The sequence below is a fragment of the Gracilinanus agilis genome, chromosome 3, assembly GCF_016433145.1.
Source record: "Gracilinanus agilis isolate LMUSP501 chromosome 3, AgileGrace, whole genome shotgun sequence".
In the NCBI taxonomy this organism is placed as follows: domain Eukaryota; kingdom Metazoa; phylum Chordata; class Mammalia; order Didelphimorphia; family Didelphidae; genus Gracilinanus; species Gracilinanus agilis.
The window spans coordinates 20,628,541-20,652,976 of NC_058132.1; the positions used below are offsets into that span (position 1 = coordinate 20,628,541).

The 24,436-nt window shown below is 45.1% G+C and overlaps 1 protein-coding gene across 1 annotated transcript in view; it reads left to right on the plus strand.

Annotated features, from left to right (window-relative positions):
* Positions 1-668: 668 nt before the first annotated feature.
* The window catches only part of LOC123240830 (leukocyte immunoglobulin-like receptor subfamily B member 3), a 63,676-nt gene continuing 39,908 nt past the window's right edge, over positions 669-24,436 (plus strand). Inside the window, 10 exon segments of the mRNA XM_044668545.1 lie at positions 669-702; positions 1,012-1,050; positions 1,227-1,514; positions 2,391-2,684; positions 3,841-3,882; positions 4,524-4,646; positions 4,737-4,776; positions 4,879-4,916; positions 5,026-5,081; positions 5,274-5,398. Of these exon segments, the coding sequence (XP_044524480.1) occupies positions 669-702; positions 1,012-1,050; positions 1,227-1,514; positions 2,391-2,684; positions 3,841-3,882; positions 4,524-4,646; positions 4,737-4,776; positions 4,879-4,916; positions 5,026-5,081; positions 5,274-5,398 (1,079 nt within the window).

Here is a 24,436-nt window from a genome sequence, read left to right on the forward strand (position 1 = left end):
GGGGACCTGACCTGCCAGTGTGAGAACAGCTTGGGAGAATGAGTCCCAGCACCTACACTCTACAGAAGCTGGAGGTCTAGACATCCCTGAGCACAGGTGGAAACTAATTGAGTGACAATGAAAACTGCAGAAGAGACCACCCGGGGCTCTAAGGCAGCAGCTCACCAGGCTTCCCACAAATCAGCCCCTTATTCTGGGATTTTCTTAAACCTCTTGGCTCCCAGAGCCCAGGAATCCTTCTGTGTCTGGTTCATGGTTGCACCCTATTTGATGAGGCAGGGCTGGGGACAGGATCTGGTTGGGAGACTCTAGTGAGACCAGCACTGGCCAGTTATGGGGGGGAGAGGAGGGAAGGCCGGGGGCTGCCCCTAAAGCTGCCCAGGGGATCTGACCCTGGCAATGGGGCCTGAATCATTGGGGAAAAACAAGAATTGTTCTATCATTCTGACCTCAGATGACTCACCAAACATCCCCCTTCTCCTCATACACCCTCCCCACTGCATGACACCATCAGTCAAGCAGGACCCACAGAGAGGAAGGAGAAGTGAAGCTTCTTAGAAAGGCTCAGTCTGGGGAAAGACTGCAGAGCTGGCCCTGGTCACACCGTGTGCCTCAGACCAGCTCCAGGTCAGCCTCTGTCCCCTCTCCCACCAGTCTCTGGGAGCACCATGACTCCTGCCCTCTCAGTCCTGCTGTGCCTCGGTGAGTCCTCGGCAGCCCCCATCCTAGAGGGGTCTTTACCCACCATCAAGTCCTACCTGCTGTCCCCCAGCCCCCACCTCCACTGTGCTGAGGAGGAAACTTTCCTCCAGAGAAGGGGAGTGACAAGTCTAAGGTCACACAGCAAGATTGGGGTTGAGAAGAGAAAAGCTGGGGCTCTTAGAGGGGTCTCCTGGGGTCCAGCCCCCTTCACTCACAGCAGCCCTAATCCCTGGCCCTGAGCTGTCTCTCTCCTTCCTGTGGGGATGCTGGGGGGGGGGAGCCGTGAGTAATGAGGGTCTTCTCTGCCAGGGCTGTGTCTGTGCAAGAGGACAAGGACCCAGGAAGCAGGTGAGTCCTTCCTCCCACAATGCCCCTGCCCAGAGGACACAACTGACCCAGGACAGGGAGCTGGGGGAGGGCTGGGCTGGGCTGACAGGATGTAAAGAGAGAGGGGACTGGGTATGGGGGTGGGGTTCCTACAGAAGGGGGATCCCCTCGATCTAACAGCCCTCCTTCCATTCCAGACAGACTCCCCAAACCCTCCCTCAGGGCAGAGAATGGCTCTTTGGTGCCTGAAGGGGGAGCTGTGACCCTCAGGTGCAGGGGGTCATGGGAGGCTGAAGAGTGGCTGCTGGAGAAAAAGCGAGAATCTCAATGGTTACAGATCAAAGCTGTGAGAAAAGCTGGAAATGAGGGCGAGTTTTCCCTCCCATCCGTGACAGCATATGATGCAGGGACCTACCAGTGCCTCTACCGACTTTCATCCTACCAGTGGTCAGAGCCCAGTGACCCCCTGGAGCTGGTGGTGACACGTAAGGCAGATCACCCCTTCCTCAGGCAGGGCTGGCTCAGGGTCTCCACAGTTCTGGGTCCCTCCCCAGCTCAGCCTGGCCCCAAGTGTCTCTCCAGCTCTGCCCTTCCTGGCTTCTCCTCTGTGTCTGCCTCAGCTCTCCCTCTGGGGTTGGCAGAAGAGGGGAGGAATCAGCATTTCTATAGCACCTGCTATGTGCCAAACACATTATCCCTGTTGTCTCATTGGATCTTCACAACAACTCTTCCAGGTTGGGGCCGGTATGATCCCCATATTATAGATGAGGAAACTGAGGCAGAGAGGAAGTGACATGCCCAGGATCACATAGTTGGGAGGGCTGGATTTGAACTCAGGTCTTTCTGACTCCTGGCCCAGAACTCTCTCCTCTGCCCCATGAGCTTCCTCACTCAGCTCCCACCTTGGGGTCAGATAGGAGGCAGGAGAGGCTCAGTTTGGATCTCAGGGGCCTCTCCCTCTGCCAGGAGAGAACAGAGGGTGGAGCTGCTGCTGCCCAGACCTTCTCCCAGCCCAGGCCTGGGCAGAGTGTTGAGGGGGATCAGGGGAAGCACAGTAGAGCCTCTTCCTCTCCTTCTCAGGCCTGTTCCAGGGGATCACCCAGGCTCTTCCTCTCCCTCCCTCCATCCTTCACTCCCAACCTCTCTGCCCATCTCTCTCTCTCTCTCTCCCCCCCCCTCCACTCACTCCCCCCATTCCTTGCCCCGGAGCTGTCCAAGGTCTTTCTCTCCCCTCATACTCTGACTTTTCCTCTCTCAGAGCTGAACCTCCCAGCCCAGCCCAGGCCTCCCCCCAGCCAGATCTGCCCCCTCCCTGCAGGAGGGCTGCTCCGGCTCTAACTCCAGGGTCTCCCCCCCTCCAGGCCTCTCTTCTCAGCCCTCCCTGGCAGCCCTGCCCAGCTCTGAGGTGGCCCCAGGACAGGACGTGACCCTGCAGTGTTGGTCAGACTGGTGGCATGGCTGGTGCGTCCTGTACAAGGATGGAGAAGAGATCAGCCGCAGCAAAACCCAAAGCCATGGAAGGGGGTATCAGGCCGACTTCTTCTTCCCTGCTCTGAATCTCACCCATGGTGGCATTTACCAATGCTACGGCTTTCATAGTTCTTCCCCCTATGAGTGGTCACCCCCCAGCACCCCCCTGGTGCTCAGGGTCTCAGGTGAGGCAGCCCCAGCCCCTCCCAGCCCCCCAGCTCTCCCATGTTCCCTCTCTGCCCTGGGGCACCTCCTTGCCTGCTCAGGGCCTGTCCCAGGGGACCCCAGAGGCCAGGGGGGAGGCTGGGGGAAGAGGAGGCTTGGAGGGAAGGGCACTGGATCATCCTCAGGGCATGTAGACAGAGAGGCCTCTCCTCATCCTCACTCTAATACAGGCACCTCAAAAGGGTCCTCACCTCCCCCAAAGCCCTGAGAATCCCCCAGTTCTAACTTCCTCCCCACCCAGTGAGGAACCTCTTGCTCTGAGGACGGGCTGGGGGTCTCTCTCTCCCCCCAGATGCTCTCCTGCTTCTGTCTAGGCCAGGACTAAATTTCCCCCTTTCTCAAGGAGAAACCAAGGCATGAGGAGGGCTGGAGGGAAGGGACAGAGGAAACACCAGGCTGGGGAAGAAGGAAGGACAGGGCTGGTCAGGGAGGGGGAAGATGGGGAGCAGAGAGGGGCAGAGCAGCTCCCACTATTCTCCCTTCTCTCTCCATCCCCAGGAACCCCTGGGGCCTGCTTCTCTTCACCCACACAACCATCTCTGGGACTAGGGGGTCAGTGGCTCTGTTTCTACTTGACTTCCCTAGTATAGAGGTGGGGGGTATCTCTCAGGCACCTGCCCCCCAATTTCCCTAAGCTGGAAGCACCAGAGGGACCTCCTCCCACTCATCCCTCCTCTGTCTAGCACAGCCTCCCATTGATCCAGCAGAGTCTCAGGGCTCTGGTCCAAAGGCAGGGGGTGACCACAGGGCCCTGTGACCAGCCAGGACAAGGAGCCCTGAGGAGGATTCAGAGGGTCTTTCCCTGCCTTACCAGATCCTCCATTTTTCTACCGGGGTCCCTGCCTGCCCCCAGAGCCCCCCAGGAGCTCAGAAATTGGTCACAGGAATCACAGGAGCATCAAATCTCAGAACCAGGCCAGGAGAGGTCCTGAGCTCAGGCCCATTTGACAGATGGGAAATCCAGGAGGCCCACAGAGAGGAGGGACTTGCCCAACATCCCTCATCCAGCAAGTCTGGGCACAGCTGGGCTCACACCCCATCTCCAGACCTTCCAGCTCTCCAGGCCTCTCTGGACCCCTCTGTAGAGCCCCTAACCTGCCCCTTCCTCATCCCCAGAGACCTTCTCTACAAGTCCTGAATCTGAGAAGAGACCCTCAGGTGAGTACCTGGAGGATTCCTGACAGAGGGTGGAGGGAGGCCTCAGAGCTGGGTGTCCAGGCAGCATTTGCCTGCCCCATCCAGACTCTCCTTATTTCATACAACTCCTCCTGCAGTACCTTCTGGTTCTTCTCTCCCACCTCTGGGCCTTTGCCCAGGCTGTGTCCTCTGCCCAGAATGCTCTGCTTCCTCACCTATTCCTCTTACTAAGCAAAGATGTCTCTGAGACTAAGCTTAGGAGTCACCTCCTACAGGAAGCCTTTCCTGATCTACAACATTTGTCCCATTCCCCAGTTATTGATGATCCCACTCCTCAGAGGAGACTGAGCTATTTTATAGGGGAGAACAGAGCTTTGCAGCAGAATGTGAGCTCCTAGAGGATAGGAGCTATTCTGTTTTTATGTATCTTCTGGGCCTGGCCTAGCACAGGGTCTGGCACAGGGTGGGTGATTTATAGAAGTCTGGAGAACTGAATGATTGAATGAGCCCGGGGGGGGGGGGAGCCCTGAGGACAAGGCTGGGTCTCCTCCCTCCACACTGGGGCATCTCAGACCACAGGGCTGGGTCTCTTCCCCTTGGACAGGGGCCTCCACAAACATCAGTATTATTCTACCTGCCCCAACCTCGGTCTTCATCCTTAGCTTCCTCAGGTCTCTCCTGCCTCCAAGTGGGCATCCTGGTGGGTGTCTCAGCCTTCCTCATCCTGACCTTCCTCTTCCTCTCCCTTGTTTGCCTTCACCACCATCGGTATCGGCCCAGATTGGGTGAGTTCTTGGGGTTGGGGGGACCCCAGGCTGAAGGTCTAATTGAGGTTGAGCTGGGCCCCCCTAAAGCCTGACTCCCTCTCCTTACAGGGAAAGGGGACAGAGAGACAGACATCAAGACCACCAGGAGGTAGGGGCCCTGACATAGCCCACCTTCCTCCTAGTCCACCCCAGTGTACCTGCCCCCTTCTCAGACCCTTCCCCCAACTTTCTGTGTCTTCTTCCTCCATAGCTCAGAACCAGCTGGGAGCACTCTAAAGGAGATCATGTGTGAGTGACAGGGAAGCAGGGCAGGAGGGCCTTTGGGTGTCACAGGGAAAACCCTTCCCTGGGGAGAACCAGCATCCTGGCCCCTCATCCCTTCTCCTCTTGTCTCCAGATGCTGCTGTGATTGATGACAGACAGACAGAGGAGGCTGGACAAGAGGACACAGCCGTGAGTCACTCACAAATCTCTCCTCCTTTGCCCAGAGATCTCCTTGTGGAGGGAACAGAGAGGGAGACCCTCCCCCAGGTCACACATAGCTGGAATAGCTACTGGGTTCAGGGTCCTTCCCTTCCTGAGCCCTCCTGCCCCAATGCCCCCCTTAATCTCCTCACCTCCTCCTGCTTCCTCTCCTCCTGTCAGGCTCTCCAAAGAGAAGACCCTCAGGAGGTGACCTACGCCCAGGTGAACCACAAGAGCCTCAAGTGTGGGGCTGAGCCCCCTCCCCAATCTGGACCAGTGGAGCCCAGTGTCTATGCTGCCCTCCGGTGAGCTTAGTCCAAGCCTGGGGGACCAGAGGAAGAAGCTGGTCCTCATCCATTCTCCTCCACTTTCTGAGGGCAGACCCTGTCTGACCTGATCCCCAAGACATTCTGAAATTAGGAATTCTGCTTGCCTCCCCAAGAGGAAAAGCAGAAAAGACAAAAAGGCCTAAAATCTATGGGGAGTAGTAAGCTGTGTTACTCTGAGAGGGAAAGGCCTTTCCTCTGAGTAGAATGTGCCCTCTGGAATGCTGGGTCCCCTAAGATCCACAAAGGGGCTGAACAATGATTACAAATTAGGAATTATCTGGGTCCCCCCCACAATAGATCTGTCGTTACACTGTAGAGGGGGAATATGCTGTATAAGAGAGGGCAGAGCCTACTTACCTCTAGAGGAGAGGGGGAGGCTGGCCCTCAGGTGAGAAGGGGGATTGTCTGGGCTCCCCAAACTCCCCAAGCATCGGCACAGGATAAAGGTCCCAGAACTTTAAGAGGATGCTGTAGCCTCAGACTAGCCGGCTAGTTCTGCTAAATCCAGGAAGGTTTCTGACAGCCCCTGCTCTGCTTGCCTTGGCCCAGGTTCCCTCCTCACAGCCTGGGGTTACATCCAAATGCAGCATTCCCCAAATCTATACAGTGTGCTTCAACAATTCAGGTCTTTTCATGGACTTTTAGACTTACCTAAAGAGACCTGGAATTGAAGACCAAGGACCAGGATTTGAACCTGGCTGTTCTATTTTCCTAGCTATTTGCCTGAACCAGCTCCTTTCCTTGTGTGGATTTCATTTTCCTCCTCTGAAGAATAAATACTAACTAGTCTGGCTCCCCATTACTATAGATCCTGGAGTGTTCTTGCCCACAGAGCTCTAGCCAGCAGCCTTGATGGGACAAGCTAGTAGGGAAGACCACAGCTCAGATGCTCCTTCCAGAAGTTCATCTATTTTAGGGATTTAGGGAAGATTCTCCCTTCATCCATCCCAGACCCACAATACTGCTAGGACTGTCCCTTCTCCTCTTCCCCCTCTTGCCTAAAGGGAAAACCAGATTTTAATGTCTCATTAATGCACTCACCCATAATAAAAAGTTGGCTTCTGGCTGAAGTTGATTCCTTTGTTTATTTATTCTACAAGTTAATACAATTTTAATATTCATTTTCTGATATTTTGCACTCCATGTTTCTCCCTCCCTCTTCCCCAAGAGGGCAAGTAGCATGACATGTGCTGTCCATGGGTTATCATTCAATACATACTTCCATGACTATTACGTTGTGAAAGAAGACACATATTGCTCACATGAGAAAAACTTCTTGGTGGAAAGTGAAGATTCTGTCACTTCCTTGTATGTTGATGGAAAGCCTTTTTCATGATGAGTCTCTTGGAGCTGTCCTGGATTCTTGCCTTGTTGATAATAGTTAAGTTATTCACGTTTGATCATTTACATTATTGCTGTTATTATGTTCAATAGTCTCCTGGTTCTGCTCCATTCACTTTGCATCACTTCATCTAAATATTTCCAGGTTTTTTAGGAATCATCATGTTCTTCATTTCTAATTGCACAATAGTATACCATTTCAAGATAATGGAACTAATGAATCTTGAGATTAAAAATATAGTCAAAGCTAATCCTGAAGAAAATCATCTAGAGACAGTTGAAACCAAAATTTAATTGGAAAGGCAATTTTCTTGTTCTGGCTATATTAAAATTCACAAGAATAATAAGTACTGAAAACTTCAAAGAATTGATTTGGATTAAAAAACTAGAATGCAGAAGGCAGGAAACAAACTTAAGTTAGCTCTTTCTCAAAAGAAATGCATCCTCCAAGCTCCCCAAATCTTCAAGGTAAGCAGATTTTTTATCTCTCAGCTTTCCAAAAGCCACATAGCAAGCTGTTCTCGTTATCTATATAAGCACACAACAGCAGGAAAAAGACACTAGAGATAAATATATTGCAGAAGATGTTCAGTAAGGCCCATGCGACATTATGCTTTCCAGGGAATCATATATGACCACTGTGACATTATTAGAATCTTGGAAGTTAGGAAGAAACATCCTGAATCAACAGTTTTTGTATTATATTTGTGGAAACTGAAGTTGTAACTTTGAATGAAACATCATAATTCTTATCAAGATGTGCTCCTAAGCTAATTGGTTAATTTGCAAATAAATATGAAAACCAAAACTCCTGCTAGTTGAAGAGGCTGAAGCTCTTTCCAACATCCATCTTTGTATATTCTTTTGTGCCTCGCTTTCTCTATTTCTCTAGATTCCTGCCCACAGTTCCCTTCACAGGTCAAACATTCACTTGTCTTTTTATGTGGTGCTGGGTGCAACATCCATTACAATCACATACCACAACACAATTGATGGACAACCCTTCAGTTTGCAGTTCTTTTCCACTACAAAAGAAGCTGCTATAAATATTTTTTGCACAAGTTGGTCCTTTTCCCCTATCTTTGATTTCTTTGGGATACAGACCTAGTAGTTCTGTTGCTGTGTCAAAGAGTATGCACAGTTTTATGGTCCTTTGGGCATCGCTCCAGTTTGCTCTCCAAGAATACATGTATCAGTCCACAGTTCCACCAACAGTATATTAATATCCTAGTTTTACAAAATTCTCTCTAACATTGGTCATTTTTCTTTTTAGTCATATTAGCCACTCTGATAGGTGTAAGGTGGTTCCTCAGGATCATTTTAATTTTTATTTCTCTAATTAATTGTGATTTGGAGAATTTTTCCCTATGCCTAAAATAATTTTACTTTCTTCATCTGAGAATTTCCTGTTCATATCCTTTGAGCATTGGTCCATCAGGAAATGTTTTGTATTTTTATAAATATGACTCAGTTTTCTATATATTTGAAGAATTAGGCCTTTGTTAGAGACACTTACTACAAAATCTCTTTCCCAGTTTATTGTTTTCTTTCTAATCATGGTTGCATTGATTTTGCTTATGCCAAAAGTTTTTAATTTAATTTAGCCAAAATTATTTACATCTTGTAATCTTCTCTAGCTCATCTTTGGATATAAATTCTTCCCTTATCCATAGATGCGACAGGTTAAATATTCCATGAACCCCTAATTTGTTAATGTTATCCTGCTATTTCTTCCTACCTTTTTTAAAAATCCTTACCTTCCATCTCAGATTCAATACTATGTATTGGTTCCAAGGTAGAGAAATGGTAAAGCCTGTCAATGGGGGTTAAATGACTTGCCCAGGATCACATACCTAGGAGGTGTCTGAGGCCAGATTTGTACCCATCTCTAGATCTAACTTTCAATCCACTGAGATATTTAGTTTCCCCACACCCAATACAAACCTGATTTCTAAATCATTTATCATTTTGAATTTATCCTAGTATATGGCATGAGATGTTGGATTGCACCTCATTTCTGCCATAATTCTTTTCCAATTTGCAGATCTGTTTTTGTCAAATGATGAATTCTTCTTTCAAAAGCTTAGATCTGTGGGATTGTAAATACTGGTTTACCATGGTCATTTACTACTTCATCATGAAAAATAATATATTACATTGATCCACTTCTTTATTTCTTAACCAGTCCCAGCTTGTCTGTATGGTTACCACTTTATAATACAGTTGTAGATCTAGTGTAACTAAACTACCTTCCTTCCTATTTTTTATTTTCTAATCCTTGACCTTTTTTTCTTCCAGATGAAATTTATTTTATTTTCCAGCTCAATGAAATAATTTCTGGGTAGCTTGATTGGGATGGGACTGAATAGGCTAATTCATCATTTTTAATATATTGACTCAGCATATTCATGAGCAATTAATGATTCTCCTATTGTCTAGATCTGACTTTATTTGGAGGAAAATTGTTTCACAATTGTGATCAAGAAGTTCTTGGGCTAGTTTCAGCAGGTAAACTCCCAGATATTTATTATCTACAACATATTACCCACGGTTATTTTAAATGAGGTTTCTTTCTCTTTGTCTTACTATTGAAATATACAGATAATATAGAGAAATGATAGTGATCTATGTGGGTTTATTTTATATTTTGTAACTTTGCTAAAGTTATTAATTGTTTCAATAAGTTGGTGATTGATACTCTAGGGTTCTCGAAGTATACCTTCATACCATGTGCAAAGAGTGATAATTGTTGTGTGACCCTGGGCAAGTCACTTGACCCCCATTGCCTACCCTTACCACTTTTCTGCCTTGGAACCAATACTGTTTATTGGCTCCAAGACAGAAGGTAAGGGTTTAAAATAAATAAATAAATATATAAAGAGTGATAATTGTTTCTTTTTTACCTATTCTAATTCCTTAGATTTCTCCTTCTAATCTTATTATTGTAACTAGCATTTCTAGCACAATATTTAATAGTAGAGGTGATCATCTGCATCCTTGCTTCACTCCTGATCTTGATGGGAAGGCTTCTCATATATCCCTATCATAGATACTGTTTATTACGGTTTTAGTTGGATGCTTTTCATCACTTTAAGGAATGTTCCATTCATTCTAGTATTCTCTAGTGTTTTTTTATATGAGTTATAAAATTTTTTATATTTTGCCTGAAGATTTTTCTGCAAGGATTATAGTTTCTGTTGATGTTATTACTGATATGGTCAACTATTTGACAGTTTTCCTAACACTGAACTATCACTGTATCCCTGGCAGAAATCCCACTACTTATACTGAATGATCCTTGTGAAATATTTGTAATCTCCACACTAATATTTTATTTTAAATGAGTGTATTAAAATTCATTAGGGTCATTAGCCTATATATTTCTTTCTCTGTTTTTTCTCTTCATTGTTTAGGTATCAACATCATATTTGTGTCATGAAAAAAAATTAGTGTTCTTTCTTCAACTAATCTTCCAAATGACTTACGTAATATTAGAATGAATTGTTCTTAAAATGTTTAGTAGAAATCACTTATGAACCCAGTTGGTCCTGGAGTTTTTTCCTTATGGAATTTATTGATATCTTGTTCCATTTCTGATATGGGATCGTTTAAGTGTTCTATTTCCTCTTCTGCCAGTCTGAGTAATTTTTGTCAATACTGTTCCATTTCATTTAGATTGTTAGATTTACTGTCATATAATTGAGCAGAAGAAAACCAAATTACTAGTATCAAAAATAAAAAGTGTGAAAACATAAGTTATAAAGTAGAAATTAAAGCTAATATTAAGAATTATTTTGCCCAATTATGTGGGCAAAACAAAACAGCAGAATGCCTGCCCTTTGATCCAGCCATACCATTGTTGGGTTTGTACTCCAAAGAGATCACAGATAACATACTTGTATGAAAATATTTATAGCTACACTTTTTGTGGTGGCAAAAAACTGGAAAATGAGGGTATGTCCTTCAACTGGGGAATGGCTGAACAAAATGTGGTATATGCTGGTGATGGAATACTATTGTGCTAAAAGGAATAATAAACTGGAGGAATTCCATGTGAACTGGAAAGACCTCCAGGAAATGATGCAGAGTGAAAGGAGCAGAGCCAGAAGAACATTGTACACAGAGACTGATATACTATGGTAAAATTGAATGTAATGGACTTCTGTACCAGCAACAATGCAATGATACAGGACAGTTCTGAGGGATTTATGGTAAAGAACACTACCCACATTCAGAGGAAGAACTGCAGGAGAGGAAACATGAAAGAAAAACAATTGCTTGAACGCATGGGTTGAGGCAGACATGATTGGGCATGTAGACTTGAAACTACCACACCAATGCAACTATCAACAATTTGGAAATAGGTCTTGATCAATGACACATGTTAAAACCAGTGGAAATGTGCATTGGCCATGGGTGGGGGGAGTGTGGGAGGTGAAGGGGAAAGTAGGAGCATGAATCACGTAACCATGTTAAAAATGAATATTAATAAATGGTAAAAAAAAACACAACAGCAAAGGAAAATAATAAATGTTGGAGGGAATGTGGCAAAATAGGGACCTTAATTGGTGGTGGAGTTGTGAATTGATCCAACCATGCTGGATGGCAATTTGGAACTATGCCAAAAGGGAGCTAAAAGATTGCCTGCTCTTTGATCCAGGCATACCACTGCTGGGTTTATACCCCAAAGAGATCATAAGGGAAAAGATGTGTACAAAAATATTTATAGCTGTGCTCTTTGTGGTAGCAAAAAATTGGAAAATGAGGGGATGCCCTTCAATTGGGGAATGGCTGGACAAATTATAGTATCTGTTGGTGATGGAATACTATTGTGCTCAAAGGAATGATGAACAGGAGGAATTCCATGTGAACTGGAATGACCTACAGGAATTGATGCAGAGTGAAAGGAGCAGAACCAGGAGAATGTTATACACAAGAGACAGTTACACAGTGGTAAAATCTAATGTAATGGACTTTTCTACTAACAACAATGCAATGATCCAGGACAACTATGAGGGACTTATGAGAAAGAATGCTATCCACATTCAAAGGAAGAACTATAGGAGTAGAAACACAGAAGAAAAACAACTGCCTGATTGCATGGGTGAATGGGGATATAATTAGGGATACTGATTTAAAATGAGCATCCTAGTACAAATATCAATAATATGGAAATAGGTCTTGATCAATGACACATGTAAAACTCAGTAGAATTGTGTGTCAGCTATGGGAGAGTGTGGGAGAAGGGGAGGGATAGAACATTAATCCTGTAACCATGTGGAAAAATAATAAAGTACAGTCACAAATGCCAATAAACAAATAAATAAATGAATGAATGAATGAGTAAATAAAATATGTACATATATTGCCCAGACTAACAGAAATGGAGCTGGTTTCCTGAACTTCAACATAGCTCCTTAAAACAGCAGAATTATAATGGTAACTTAAATGTTTTTCCTATTATTATCTGGGTCTTAGAATCATTCCTCTTGAAAATTTTGGTTAACTAAAAGCCTATCTTCCATTAATATTAACCTCACCTAACCAAAACCTTCCCCATGAATATGAAAAATTATGGAAAACTTTAACATTCAAGTACCTGGAGTAGAAATCTCAACTGTCTCTCACTCTTTGGAGATAAGTAAATTATCTTCCTTAATTATCCTATTTGTGAACATTTTCAATGCAGTTCATTTTTTAAGTTTTCCAAATTCTTATTTATTTCCCCAATACATTTAAATTGTACGATTTTGTATGTTACATTTTTTACATTAAAAAATTTTTGAACTCTAAATTTTCTTCCTTTTTGTCCTCATTCCTCCTGGAAAACATAAACAATTTGATATAGATTTTGCCATCATGCAAACAAGAAGAAGAAGATTTTAAAGCCTTATACTTTGATCTTCAATCAAATTCCATTGCTTCTCTCTCTGGAGGTAGATATCATTATTTACTGCAAGTCTGAATAGTCTAAGATTGTCTTGATCAGAGTAGCTAAGTCTTTCATGCCACATCATCATTTCAATATTACTGTTCCTGTGTACAATGTTCCCCTGTTAATGCTCACTTTCACTCCCATCTGTACCTGAAACTTCACAGCTTTTTCTGAAACCATCTTGCATATCATTTCTTAAGCACAATAGTATTCCATCAAAAATATCTTCCACAAGCTGTTCCCTAATTGATAGACATCCTCTCTGTAGGGTTTCTCTTGTAAGGAATCATGAAAATATTAAAGATGTATTCAAAAGCTGAGTCTCATGAGCAAAATGTTCATGGACCAGACTTATGGATATGTTTCTAATATTTCCCATGATTTATTTCTGAGTCCTTACATTTGAATGGGGTTAAGTTTGGCTGATCTTAAAAGCCAAACCTCTGTTCTTATCTCTTGTGTGTAAGCTGACAGACAAGTTTTAGGGTCCTTTGCAATGTCAAAGATTCACACATGCATGCCTAAGATGAGACTGGGGCCAGCTTCCCAGAAAGGAGAAGAGTCCGGATTCAGATACCTGGTGGATCTATTGCGTTATCATCTGCTTTTTTGGCATTGTCATTAACCTGTTAAAACTTTTGATGTACCAAGTGGGTGATGGACACCCTGCCAGCTCCCTCATGCTTGCTCTCTCTCTAACCCAGTGATTCCCAAAGTGGACGCCACCGCCTCCTAGTGGGTGCTGCAGAAATGCAGGAGGGTGGTGATGGACACACTTTTTTTGTATTACATTCTATTCTGAGTTCAATAAATAGTTTCATAATTTCCAGGCAGCACTAAGTAATATTTTTTCTGGAAAGGGGGCAGTAGGCCAAAAAAGTTTGGGAACCACTGCTAACCATTTGAGGAGGAGCTGGATAAACCCTTGCACGAATGCCAAGAGGTCCTGGTTGCTGCCATTTCTGCTCATTCACACCTCTCCAAAGTGCCCCTCCCGAATGCAAAATGGGTCTGGTTCATGGATGGCAGTAGCTTCATCATGAACGGAGAATGAAAGGCCGGTGCAGCAGTGGTCAATACTTCAGGGAACCTCATCTGGGTGGCCACCCTTCCCAAAGGGACATCAGCTCAAAATTAATTGCCCTGCAGAAAGCCCTGGAGGGGGCAGCAGGGAAATGCCTGACAGTATACACTGATAGCAGGTATGCCTTTGCCACTCTACGTATCCATGCACCCCTTTATAGAGAAAGGGGATTCTTGCAAGCAGGAGGGAAGGAAATCAAGCACCTAGCCAAAATCCAAGGGCTCCTCTCGGCTGTATGGCAGCTGAAGGCAGTAGCTGTGGTTCATACCTCAGGTCACCAAAAGGGGGAATCCTTGGAAGCCAGGGGCAACAGAGTGGCAGACCAAGCAGCCTGGGAAGTGGCACTCAGCACTCCTCTCCTGACTCTCCCAATGACTATCCCACCCCCTCCAGCCAGAGAACCACAATACTCAGAAAGAGACTTAAAATGGATTAAGAGACACCAAGGGGAGAAGGATGGCCCCTGGTACAGAGACCCAGAGGGCAACAGAATCCTCCCTGAAACTCTGGGACAGCTGCTGAGCACTCATCTGCATCACCTCACCCATCTTGGGGAAAAGAAACTGGCCCTGCTTCTGGAAAAGGGACAACTGTGTTTCTTGGGAAAACGCAGTTTTCTAGCCCACCTCACAGAGACCTGCTGAGCCTGCCAGCTAATGCACTCCATCAAACCCGGCAAACACCCTGGCCACTGGTTGCAGGGGAGTGGAGGGGGTGGAGGGGGGGGACACCCCTGCCAATCCTGGGAGATTGACTTCACTGAGGTTAGACCTGGGAAGTTTGGGTTCAGGTACCTCCTTGTCTTTGCGGACACTTTTTCAGGATGGCCTGAAGCTTTCCCAACTAAAACAGAAACCGCCCAAACAGTGGCCAAGAAGCTCCTGGAAGAAATCATTTCCCAATTCAGGTTCTCCTCCACTATTGGGTCAATAATGGACCAACCTTTGTAAGTAAGATTCTTAAAGGACTCTTGGCCACTCTGGGGATCAATTGGAACCTACATTGTGAGTATAACCCCCAGAGTTCTAGCCAGGTAGAAAGGATGAATAGGACAATTAAGGAGACCTTATCCAAGTTGGTCCTCGAGACTGGTGTAGACTGGGTGACCCTCCTTCCCTTGGCCCTGTTCCGAGCCTGGAACACCCCTGGTCCCCACTCTCTAACTCCCTATGAGATACTTTTTGGTTCTCTTCCCCCAATTCTACCTAACCCTCCTGTCTCTCCCACTGAGACCACCCCTGGGGACCTTACACCTATGTTGTTGGGTCTGGTAATCATCCACCATGAAATATGGCCCAGGTTGAAAGATACTTTTCAGGCACCTCCACACCCTCCTCATGAGTTCCAGCCAGGATTGGGTCTGGGTGAAAAGACATAGGAAAGGGAACCTACAGCCTTGATAGAAGGGGCCATATGTCACTCTTTTTGTAACCCCTACTGCCCTTAAGGTAGATGGCAATCAGGCCCCGGATCCACCACTCTCATGTTTGGAAAGCTGATCTGAGGGATCCACACCATCCAGACCACCCTGCAGCTGGCTGGGGAGTGCACAAGCATCCCACCAACCCCCTCAAAATTCACCTACTCAAATAATAGCCATGGAGTGGTTCTACCTATGTATCTCCCTGAAGTTCCTTGCACATCCCTCAAGCTCCCAATCCCAAGACTTTTTCTCCCAGAATCCCCATCGACCCTGGAAATGGACCCAAGGCAGCTGGGATTCCTCTTCTGTCCTGCAAATTTGTGTCACCTTGGGGGCCCCCAGTTTTACTCCCCTTCCCCGCCACATCATTATAACGCCCCAACCTTGCATGGCAGAGACTCCAGGAGCCCCTCACTGGCATTTCATGTATAATATTTACTATTGTCTGCCCCTCCTCTAACCCGGGGTTATCCTATTGTAACTCCCCAGGACAATATTATTGCTCCCACTGGGGATTTGAAACACGCTCAACAGAATGGTCCCCGGCTAGACTGGACCCCTTCCTTTCTCTCTCCTCAGGGCCCTTTGGATATAAGCCCAGACGAGAGTTAGGACACCACATAGCAGAAGGCAATAAGGGACGATGGGTCAACTACCAACGCCTCAACTTAACAGTCCTCAGCCCGCATTACTCTGGCTGGGTTGTGGGTAGTATTTGGGGAATGAGGCCATATGGGAGCAGTACGGACTCAGGGGGCCTTTTCTTCATTAAAAAGGAACCCTGCCCCCAGATTACCCTAGTGGGCCCCAACGCAGCCATGAAGGAGAAACCTCGTACCCATCCCACCACCAATCCCTTGAGAACACTGTCTCACATCCCTCTCCGGAATCCCACTCCTCCTCCTCCAGATTCAGACCCCATTCCCCTTTTTCCCATTCTCCAGGCGGTATTTGATTCACTTAATTTAACAGATGCAAATCTGGCTAAGAACTGCTGGCTTTGCCTGAGTTCCAGACCTCCTTACTATGATGCTGTTCCTCTTAATGCATCTTATTACACCTCCTCTGAACAAAACTCCTTGGAGTGTGCTTGGGGAGACAGATGGACCAGAATGACTTTGCAAACAGTTCTTGGAGGAGGTCACTGCATTAAGGACACCACTATGGCCCCACCTGGGCTCTGTGCCAAATCCTCTTCCCTCACCGTCTCTTATGCTCTTCTCCTTCCCGGGGCCTGATGGTTGTGTACCATCACTGGCCTCACACCATGCATAGCAAAAACCACCCTTGAGGCTTCAAAGGAAGTGTGTCTGCTAGAAACTGTATTACCCCATGTTCTCTACCACCCAGGGGAAACCCTTTATGAGTATTGGGAAGGATTCGACCGAGCCCCACGGGCATTACTGCAATCACCCTAGCCACCATTCTTAGCTCAGCTGGATTAGGCACAGGGATAGCATCTCTCACCATCCACCAGCAGAGCCTCTCAGTCCTCCGAGCAGCAGTCAAGGAGGACCTCACCCGCATAGAAGCATCCATTACCCACTTAGAAAAATCTCTCACCTCCCTCTCAGAAGTGGCCCTGAAAAACAGAAGGGGACCAGATCTTATCTTCCTACAACAAGGGGGCCCTGCGCAGCCCTAGGGGAAGAATGTTGCTTCTATTCAGATCATACAGGGCTAGTCCGGGACTCCATGGCTAAGCTTCGGGAAGAGCTAGTCACATGCTGTAAAGAGAGGGAGGCTCAGGGGGGTTGGTTGAACAGCTATTCAAGCACTCCCCCAGGTTTACGACCCTAATTTCCACCATGCTGGGGCCTGTGGTGACCCTTTTCCTCCTCCTCACTATTGGCCCCTGCATCCTAAATAGACTAGTGACTTTTGTCAAAGATCGTATTGACACTGTACAGCTTATGGCCCTTAAGCAACAATACCAGACCATTCCCCCCACACCTTCTGCCTATGATGACACAGATATTTAAGAAAGATTTCTTATGATCCAACTCCAGAAGTGGGGAATGTAGAACCCAGAAAGAATCAGAATTAAAAATCCAGACTCTTATATCACATTATAGTGAAACAGGCTTGTCTGTAGGAATTCCTAACTCATAGACCCTTGGCTTCCAGACCTTCCCCCCTTATCTGAAGGAATTCCTTCCAGACATTACCCCCTTATCTGAAGGGACTACCCACCTTCCAGACCTCTCCCCTGAAGGAATGCCTTCCTTCCAGACACCCCCTGCTGGACCACCCACATTCCAGACCTCTCCCCTGCTGGACCGCCTACCTTGGAGACATCCCCCTATCCCACCTCCAGATGCTTACCATTCTATAAAAACCCAGCTCAGGCACATCTTGGGGTCATACATTTCGATGTGAGACCCTTGGATTAAACTAAGAATAAAGTCCCTTTGCATCTTGCATTGGTGGTTCAGATTCAATTACTAGGATAATTCTCCGGGCACTTCACAGCTTGGAAGGATGTCCCCCCTCCTGAGAATAAAGCAGTATCTGTTCTGCATTCTTCATGGTGTATCAAGTTTATTATTTGAGTGCTCTGAGATGCCCCTTCATGTGGAAGAACCCTGATTTTTCTACCCCAAACACTACTTTTGTGAAAAACTGAGAAAAAGAAGAGAAGAGAAAGCACATCACCAACTTCTTGTCACCAAGTTGTTATGAATCAAAACTAATCTAGAGGCTTAATACTAGATTTCTAAGCATTTATTAGGGAAGAGAGAGAAAAAGAGAAAAAAGAGTTTTCAGCCTTTCTAACTTTAGGTAAACATCCAGTCCTCCATCACAGCCAGCATTTGGGCTGCCATCGCTCACCAGAGATTGCCAGATGATATCAGGTCTGAGTCCAGAGGAAAAAGAGAGGAACAGAAGCAAAAAGACTGACTCAGCTTTCCATGCTGGCTTTTCAAACTGTCCTCTCCTCACTTTGTGGGTCCCAGCTGTAATGCGGAAATATCAGGGAAGTTAACTAAATATTATCTGTGGGCTCACAATGGGGTGTGAGGGAGACAGGAATGTCAGAAGACAGGATCATACAAGGTAGGGGAGACCGGGTTTAACTACCAAGGAGGTATCTGTTAATAAAAACGGCAATTAGACCCTAACAGTCACACTGCACCATCTAGGCAAGGGGTCTATGGAAACTAGAAGGCAAAATGGCAAGAGTTTATAACAATTTAATTAAGGAAAACAATAGTAAAGGATGGGAATAAGGGTTTCTACACTTTCAAACTAAGGGCAAACCACAGGGTCAGGGGAGGGACTTAACTACATTGATCTAAGACCTAAGCCAGGCAGGGCCCAGAGAATAACAGGCCTGGAGTGGGAATCCTCACAGCAGAGTCCAGAGATGTTATCAGGATGCCAGGAGCCAACTCCTCCAGAACTGATGATCCAAAGTAGCCCAGTAGGGAGAGGAAGTCTGCACGCTGTCCACCAGATCACAGGCCACTTCCTTACTCAATGCTGTTAAACAGGATTGATGACCTCTGCTTTCAACCTTCACCACTCTCCAGGATCCCAGGGAATCAGGGTACAAACTCCACTAGCTCTGAGGTCTCCCAGGGTCAGTTACAGCTTGTCCCAGAAAGCAAAAGCCCCACTTCCTGCTTCCCCATTCCATTTGGAATTCTCTAGCCCTTCCTGTTAGGTCTAATACTAATACTAAACTAATAACTAAGTAATCCTCCTCACAACACAGCACTGATACTGATGCTGGCAGTGCTGGGACACACTGACTTAGAGGTCTCCTAAATATTTACTTCATACAATTCAAATATGGCCTTAGACACTTCCTAGCTATTTGACCCTGGACAAGTCACTGTTTTCCTAGCTCTCATTTGCCCTTCTGTCTTAAAGTTATTACCAAGACAGAAACTTAAGGGTTAAAAATAAACTGAAACACATACCAGATCAAATAATGATTGAGAAGTCCCAAGTAAAACTCCAGGGAGAATTTTCTTTTTTAAAAAAAAATTAATAATATTTATTTTTTAGAAAAGTTAACATGGTTACAAGATTCATGTTCCCACCTTCTCCTTCACTCCTTGACCTCTCCCCCTCATAGCCGATGAGCATTTCCACTGGTTTTAACATGTGTCATTGATCAAGACTTATTTCTAAATTCTTGATAGTTGCATTGGTGTGGTAGCTTTGAGTATACATCCTCAATCATGTCCGCATCAACCCATGTGTTCAAGCAGTTGCCTTTCCTCTGTGCTTCCACTCCTGCAGTTCTTCCCCTGAATGTGGGTAGCGTTCTTTACCATAAATCCCTCAGAATTCTCCTGGGTCATTGCATTGCTGCTAGTACAGAAGTCCATTACATTCGATTTTACCATAGTGTATCAGTCTCTGTGTACAATGTTCTTCTGATTCTGCTCCTTTCACTCTGCATCAGTTCCTGGAGGTCTTTCCAAGAGAGAACCTTCTTTTGCCCCAGAACTGCACCCTAAATTTACAAAAAGCCCACTACCAGCCTTCATCAAAGGGATTACCCAGAGGGCAGCTGGATAGCTCAGTAGGTTGAGAGATAGGCCTAGTGACAGGAGGTCCTGTTGTAGGGGTTACTGAGGTTCAGGATAGGTACCCTTTTCAAGAATGCAAGATTCCATAATTTAGCTTAGAAATAAAAAGAGGAATTTATTAATTCATGTTGAAGTGGCTGGGAGGATAGTGTGCATGAATTGATACCACCTCATCAAAGGGATGAATTTTGGGGGTTTTATACTCTATTTACAGCAGGTTATACGTGACTCAAGGAGGATATGAATTCAGGTATAAGAGGGGAGGGGGTCACCTGACCAGGGTCAGAGCAGTGTCTTATGTCCTGAAGACATAAGCTTTGGCTGGGCATAGTTTTGGGGGCAAGTAGATAGCCTAGATTACAACCTGATAGTATTAAGGCATAACCAGAATATGTATATCTATGTCTATGTCAAACCTAGGGGAGAATCCAAGGGTGATAATTCTCTCAAGGGTCATCAGTCTTTGATGTCCAAGGGTCACCATCCTCATGCAAGGAAGCAAAGGAATTTTCCTGCTTATAGTTTGACCTGAAGCACTTCTATAATTTGGGGAGTGGAAGGTAAACTCATAGTCCCATGCCAGTCCTAGGTTCAAATCTAGCCTCAGAGACCTTAGCTGTATGACCCTGGGCAAGCCACTTAATGCCCAGTGCCTAGCCCTTACTGCTCTTCTGCCTTGGAATCCATACATAGTATTGATTCCAAGATGGAAGATGAGGGTTAAAAAAAGGACTACTCCAAAAGCCAATGCCAGAGCAGACAAATTAGTCCAGGTGTGGAGGTGTAATATTGAAAAATTAATATTATATCAAATGTAATATTCTAAATGTAATATTTAGAAATTGGTTTGGAAATATAATAGTAAAAAATGGGTGTCCCATTTATAAAATAATTAACCCTTAAGTCATGAAGATGATAGTAGCTTTTAACAATTAGATTTTAATATAAATATAGTCTAGGAAAGAAATAAAGAGAGAAGGAAATAAAAAGATATTTCCTAGCCTACCAGCCTATGAGAGTATCTTCCACCTCAGCCACCAACTTCCAGAGAGCATCCAGTCCAGAACTCCAGCCCAAAAAAAACCCTTTTTTCCATGTCACTTCCTTTTACTGTGGACTGGTCTAGCACATCTCAGGAACCAATCAAAGTCTCTCTGACTTGGACTTGTAACCCTATGTTCGGGGTCATGCTCCTAGAGCTTGCTTGGATGAGTAGAAAGTTCACTATCCTGAGAGGAAGGGATTCCCTTAACACTGATGGGAGGACAGAGGACCTTCTGTTCATGGAGCACAGCCTATGCCAAGGTGCAGAGTATAGGGTGGAAACCACGAGAAGGTCAAACCACGTTTTCTGTGGAGTCCATGAAGGAAACAAATAACATAGCATAATATGATAAACATAGCTACCCTCAAAGTGGTGGGCACCAGGTCTTCCAGTACACCCCAAATTCCTTGAGAGTCCACAGGTCAAAGATGACATGAGGAATTCACCTTGCACAGAGGATCCTTTACCTCTAAGCTTCAGATGTATTTACTCTAGCCTTAAGATAAGGGTCTGAATGCAAGGGGCTACCTCTTGTTTAGGGCTCAAACACACTAGGTTTCTGGAGATAACTTAACCACCTTTATGATCCCTACATCTCAAACATCACTTATGATCTCCAACATCCCAGGTTCCTCAAGATAGGTAGCTTAGAAGATGGTGGCAGAGTAAGGAGCAGCTGCTCGATCTCTCCTAACCAAAGCATACAGGACTCCTCAAGGGGACATAAAAACGAATCCAGACAAATGAAGGAACTCCACAACAGGGTGCAGCATTGAAGGTACGAGGAATCGGGGCATTTCCATGCTATAAAGGGGTGAAACAGCTCTCACTAAAACTCGAGAAGAAGAAGCCCCTCCACCCCCCGCCCCCCACACACACACACCACGCACAGCGCCAAGGCCAATGCACAAGAGTGAAAGCAGGATTTGGGCAAACAGTAAATCACTAGCAGCCCCAGGGCTTGTACCTGAGAGCTACAAGACATGAGACCCCAAGTGGCTGGGGGGAGCGCATGGACTTTCCCGGAGCATCTGCGCGGGTGAAGGCATTGCCCTAGGTGTGGACAAAGATCTCTAACGCAGGGACTTTCCCACGCATCTGTGCGGGTGAAGGCATTGCCCTAGGCGCGGACAAAGATCTCGAGTGCAGGCTTGGACCTTGAGTGGGGACCCGGTGCAGATAGGAGCACGGCTGTGGAAGCAGCCCCTGAGACTGCTGAAGGAGCCTCGGGCAGAGGGGCAGACCGGGGACTACCAGAAGGCTTGACCCCAAGGACAAGGAGACCAGAGCCCTCTGGAGCTTAGAAAGTGCAGGCAGACCCTGAGTATGAAGACAAAGCTGAAAAGGGGCGGGGCTAACAATGGCAAGCTGAGAACCCCAGAAGAAAAAGATTATCAAGAAAAATTCTGGAACACTCGACAACTTTTACACAGATAAAATCCAGACAACAGAGGAGGACAAACAAGTATCCAAACCTTCCCAAAACAATGAAAAATGGTCACAAGTTATGGAAGAGTTCAAAACTGAGATGTTGAGGAAGATGGAAGAGATCTGGCAAGAAAATAACAGTTTAAAAGGCAGAATTTCACAATTGGAAAGTGAGGCAAGTCAACTGAAGACCAGAAATGACCAGATTGAAAAGGAAAACCAGTCCCTAAAGGCTAGAATTGAGCAATTCGAAGCCAAAGATCTCTCAAGACAACAAGAACAAATAAAACAAAGTCAAAAGACTGATAAAATAGAAGGAAACATGAAATATCTCAATGAGAAAGTGACAGACCAAGAAAACAGGGCTAGAAGAGACAATTTGAGATCTTCCAGAAAAAGCAGAAATTAATAGAAACTTGGACTCCATACTTAAAGAAATTATTCAGCAAAATTGCCCTGAAGTCCTACAACAAGAGGGCAATATAGACATTGAAAGGATCCATAGAACACCCTCTACACTGGACCCAGAAAAGTCAACACTTAGGAATATAATAGCCAAATTCAAGAGCTTTCAAGTAAAAGAAAAAAATCTTACAAGAAGCCAGAAAGAGTCAATTCAAATATCAAGGAGCACCAATCAGGATCACACAGGATAAATACTATTATAAGAAGGAGAGGAAGAGAGCATTAAGAGGTAATAATCAAAGCTTACTCTCAGTGTAATCAACCCAGAGAGGGAAGAGTAGCTTTATTATCCATCTGGATAAAAAACTCTATCTAACCCTACTGAGAAAGTCAGAAGGGATAAACCAAAGGGAGCAGGGGAGTGGGGAGGCCAAAAANGAAGAGTAGCTTTATTATCCATTTGGATAAAAAACTCTATCTAACCATACTGAGAAAGTCAGAAGGGATAAACCAAAGAGAGCAGGGGAGTGGGGAGGTCAAAAAAGGGAGGGGAGAAGAAGAGGGAGGAAATTCATTAGGCCTTTATAAAACAAAAAGAGGGAATAACAAGGGAGGGGAGAGAAAGGGAAGTCAATCAAGGGAGAGGATAAAGGATACCAGCTCAAAGCAAACCACTGGTTTAAAAGAAAAGACTGTAAGAAGAAGGGGTGGGTCTAGGGGAGGATATGAAAATGTCAGTGAATGCACAACTGATAATTGTAACTCTGAATGTAAACTGGATGAACTCCCTCATAAAATGGAAGCAAATAGCAGAGTGGAAACCAAAATCCTACCATATGTTGTCTACAAGAAACACATATGAGGCAGGTAGACACACACAAGTTTAAGGTTAAGGGCTTGAGCAAAATCTTTTGGGCATCAAATGAGAAAAAGAAGGCAGGAGTGGCTATTATGATCTCTGACAAAGCCAAAGTAAAAATAGATATGATTAAAAAAGACAGGGAAGGTCATTACATCCTGATTAAAGGCAGTATAAACAATGAGGAAATAACACTGTTCCATATATATGCACCAAGTGGTATAGCATCCAAATTCATAAAGGAGAAACTGGCAGAGCTCAAGAAGGAAATAGATAGTAAAACCATAATAGTGGGAGATCTAAATATTCCTCTTTCAGATCTAGATAAATCAAACCAAAAAATAAATAAGAAAGAGGTAAGAGAGTTGAATGAAGTCCTAGAAAAATTAGATTTAATTGATATGTGGGGAAAAATAAATAGGGACAAAAGGAATACACCTTCTTTTCAGCTGCACATGGTATATTCACAAAGATTGACCATGTAATACGGCATAGAAACATTGCAAACAAATGCAAAAGAGCAGAAATAATAAATGTAACCTTCTCAGATCATAATGCAATAAAGTAAGGCCACCTGAATAGGCAAATCAAAAACTAATTGGAAATTAAATAATATGATTCTCCAAAACCAATTAGTCAAAGAAGAAATCATAGAAACAATCAACAATTTCATTGAAGAGAATGACAATGATGAGACATCCTACCAAACTCTGTGGAATGCAGCCAAGGCAGTACTCAGGGGGAAATTTATATCCTTGAGTGCATATATTAACAAAATTAGGAAGGGCAGAGATTAATGAATTGGGCATGCAACTCAAAAAACTAGAAGGCGAGCAAATTAAAAATCCCCAGATGAAAACTAAATTAGAAATACTAAAAATCAAGGGAGAAATTAATAAAATCGAAAGTAAAAGAACTATTGAATTAATAAATAAGACTAGAAGCTGGTA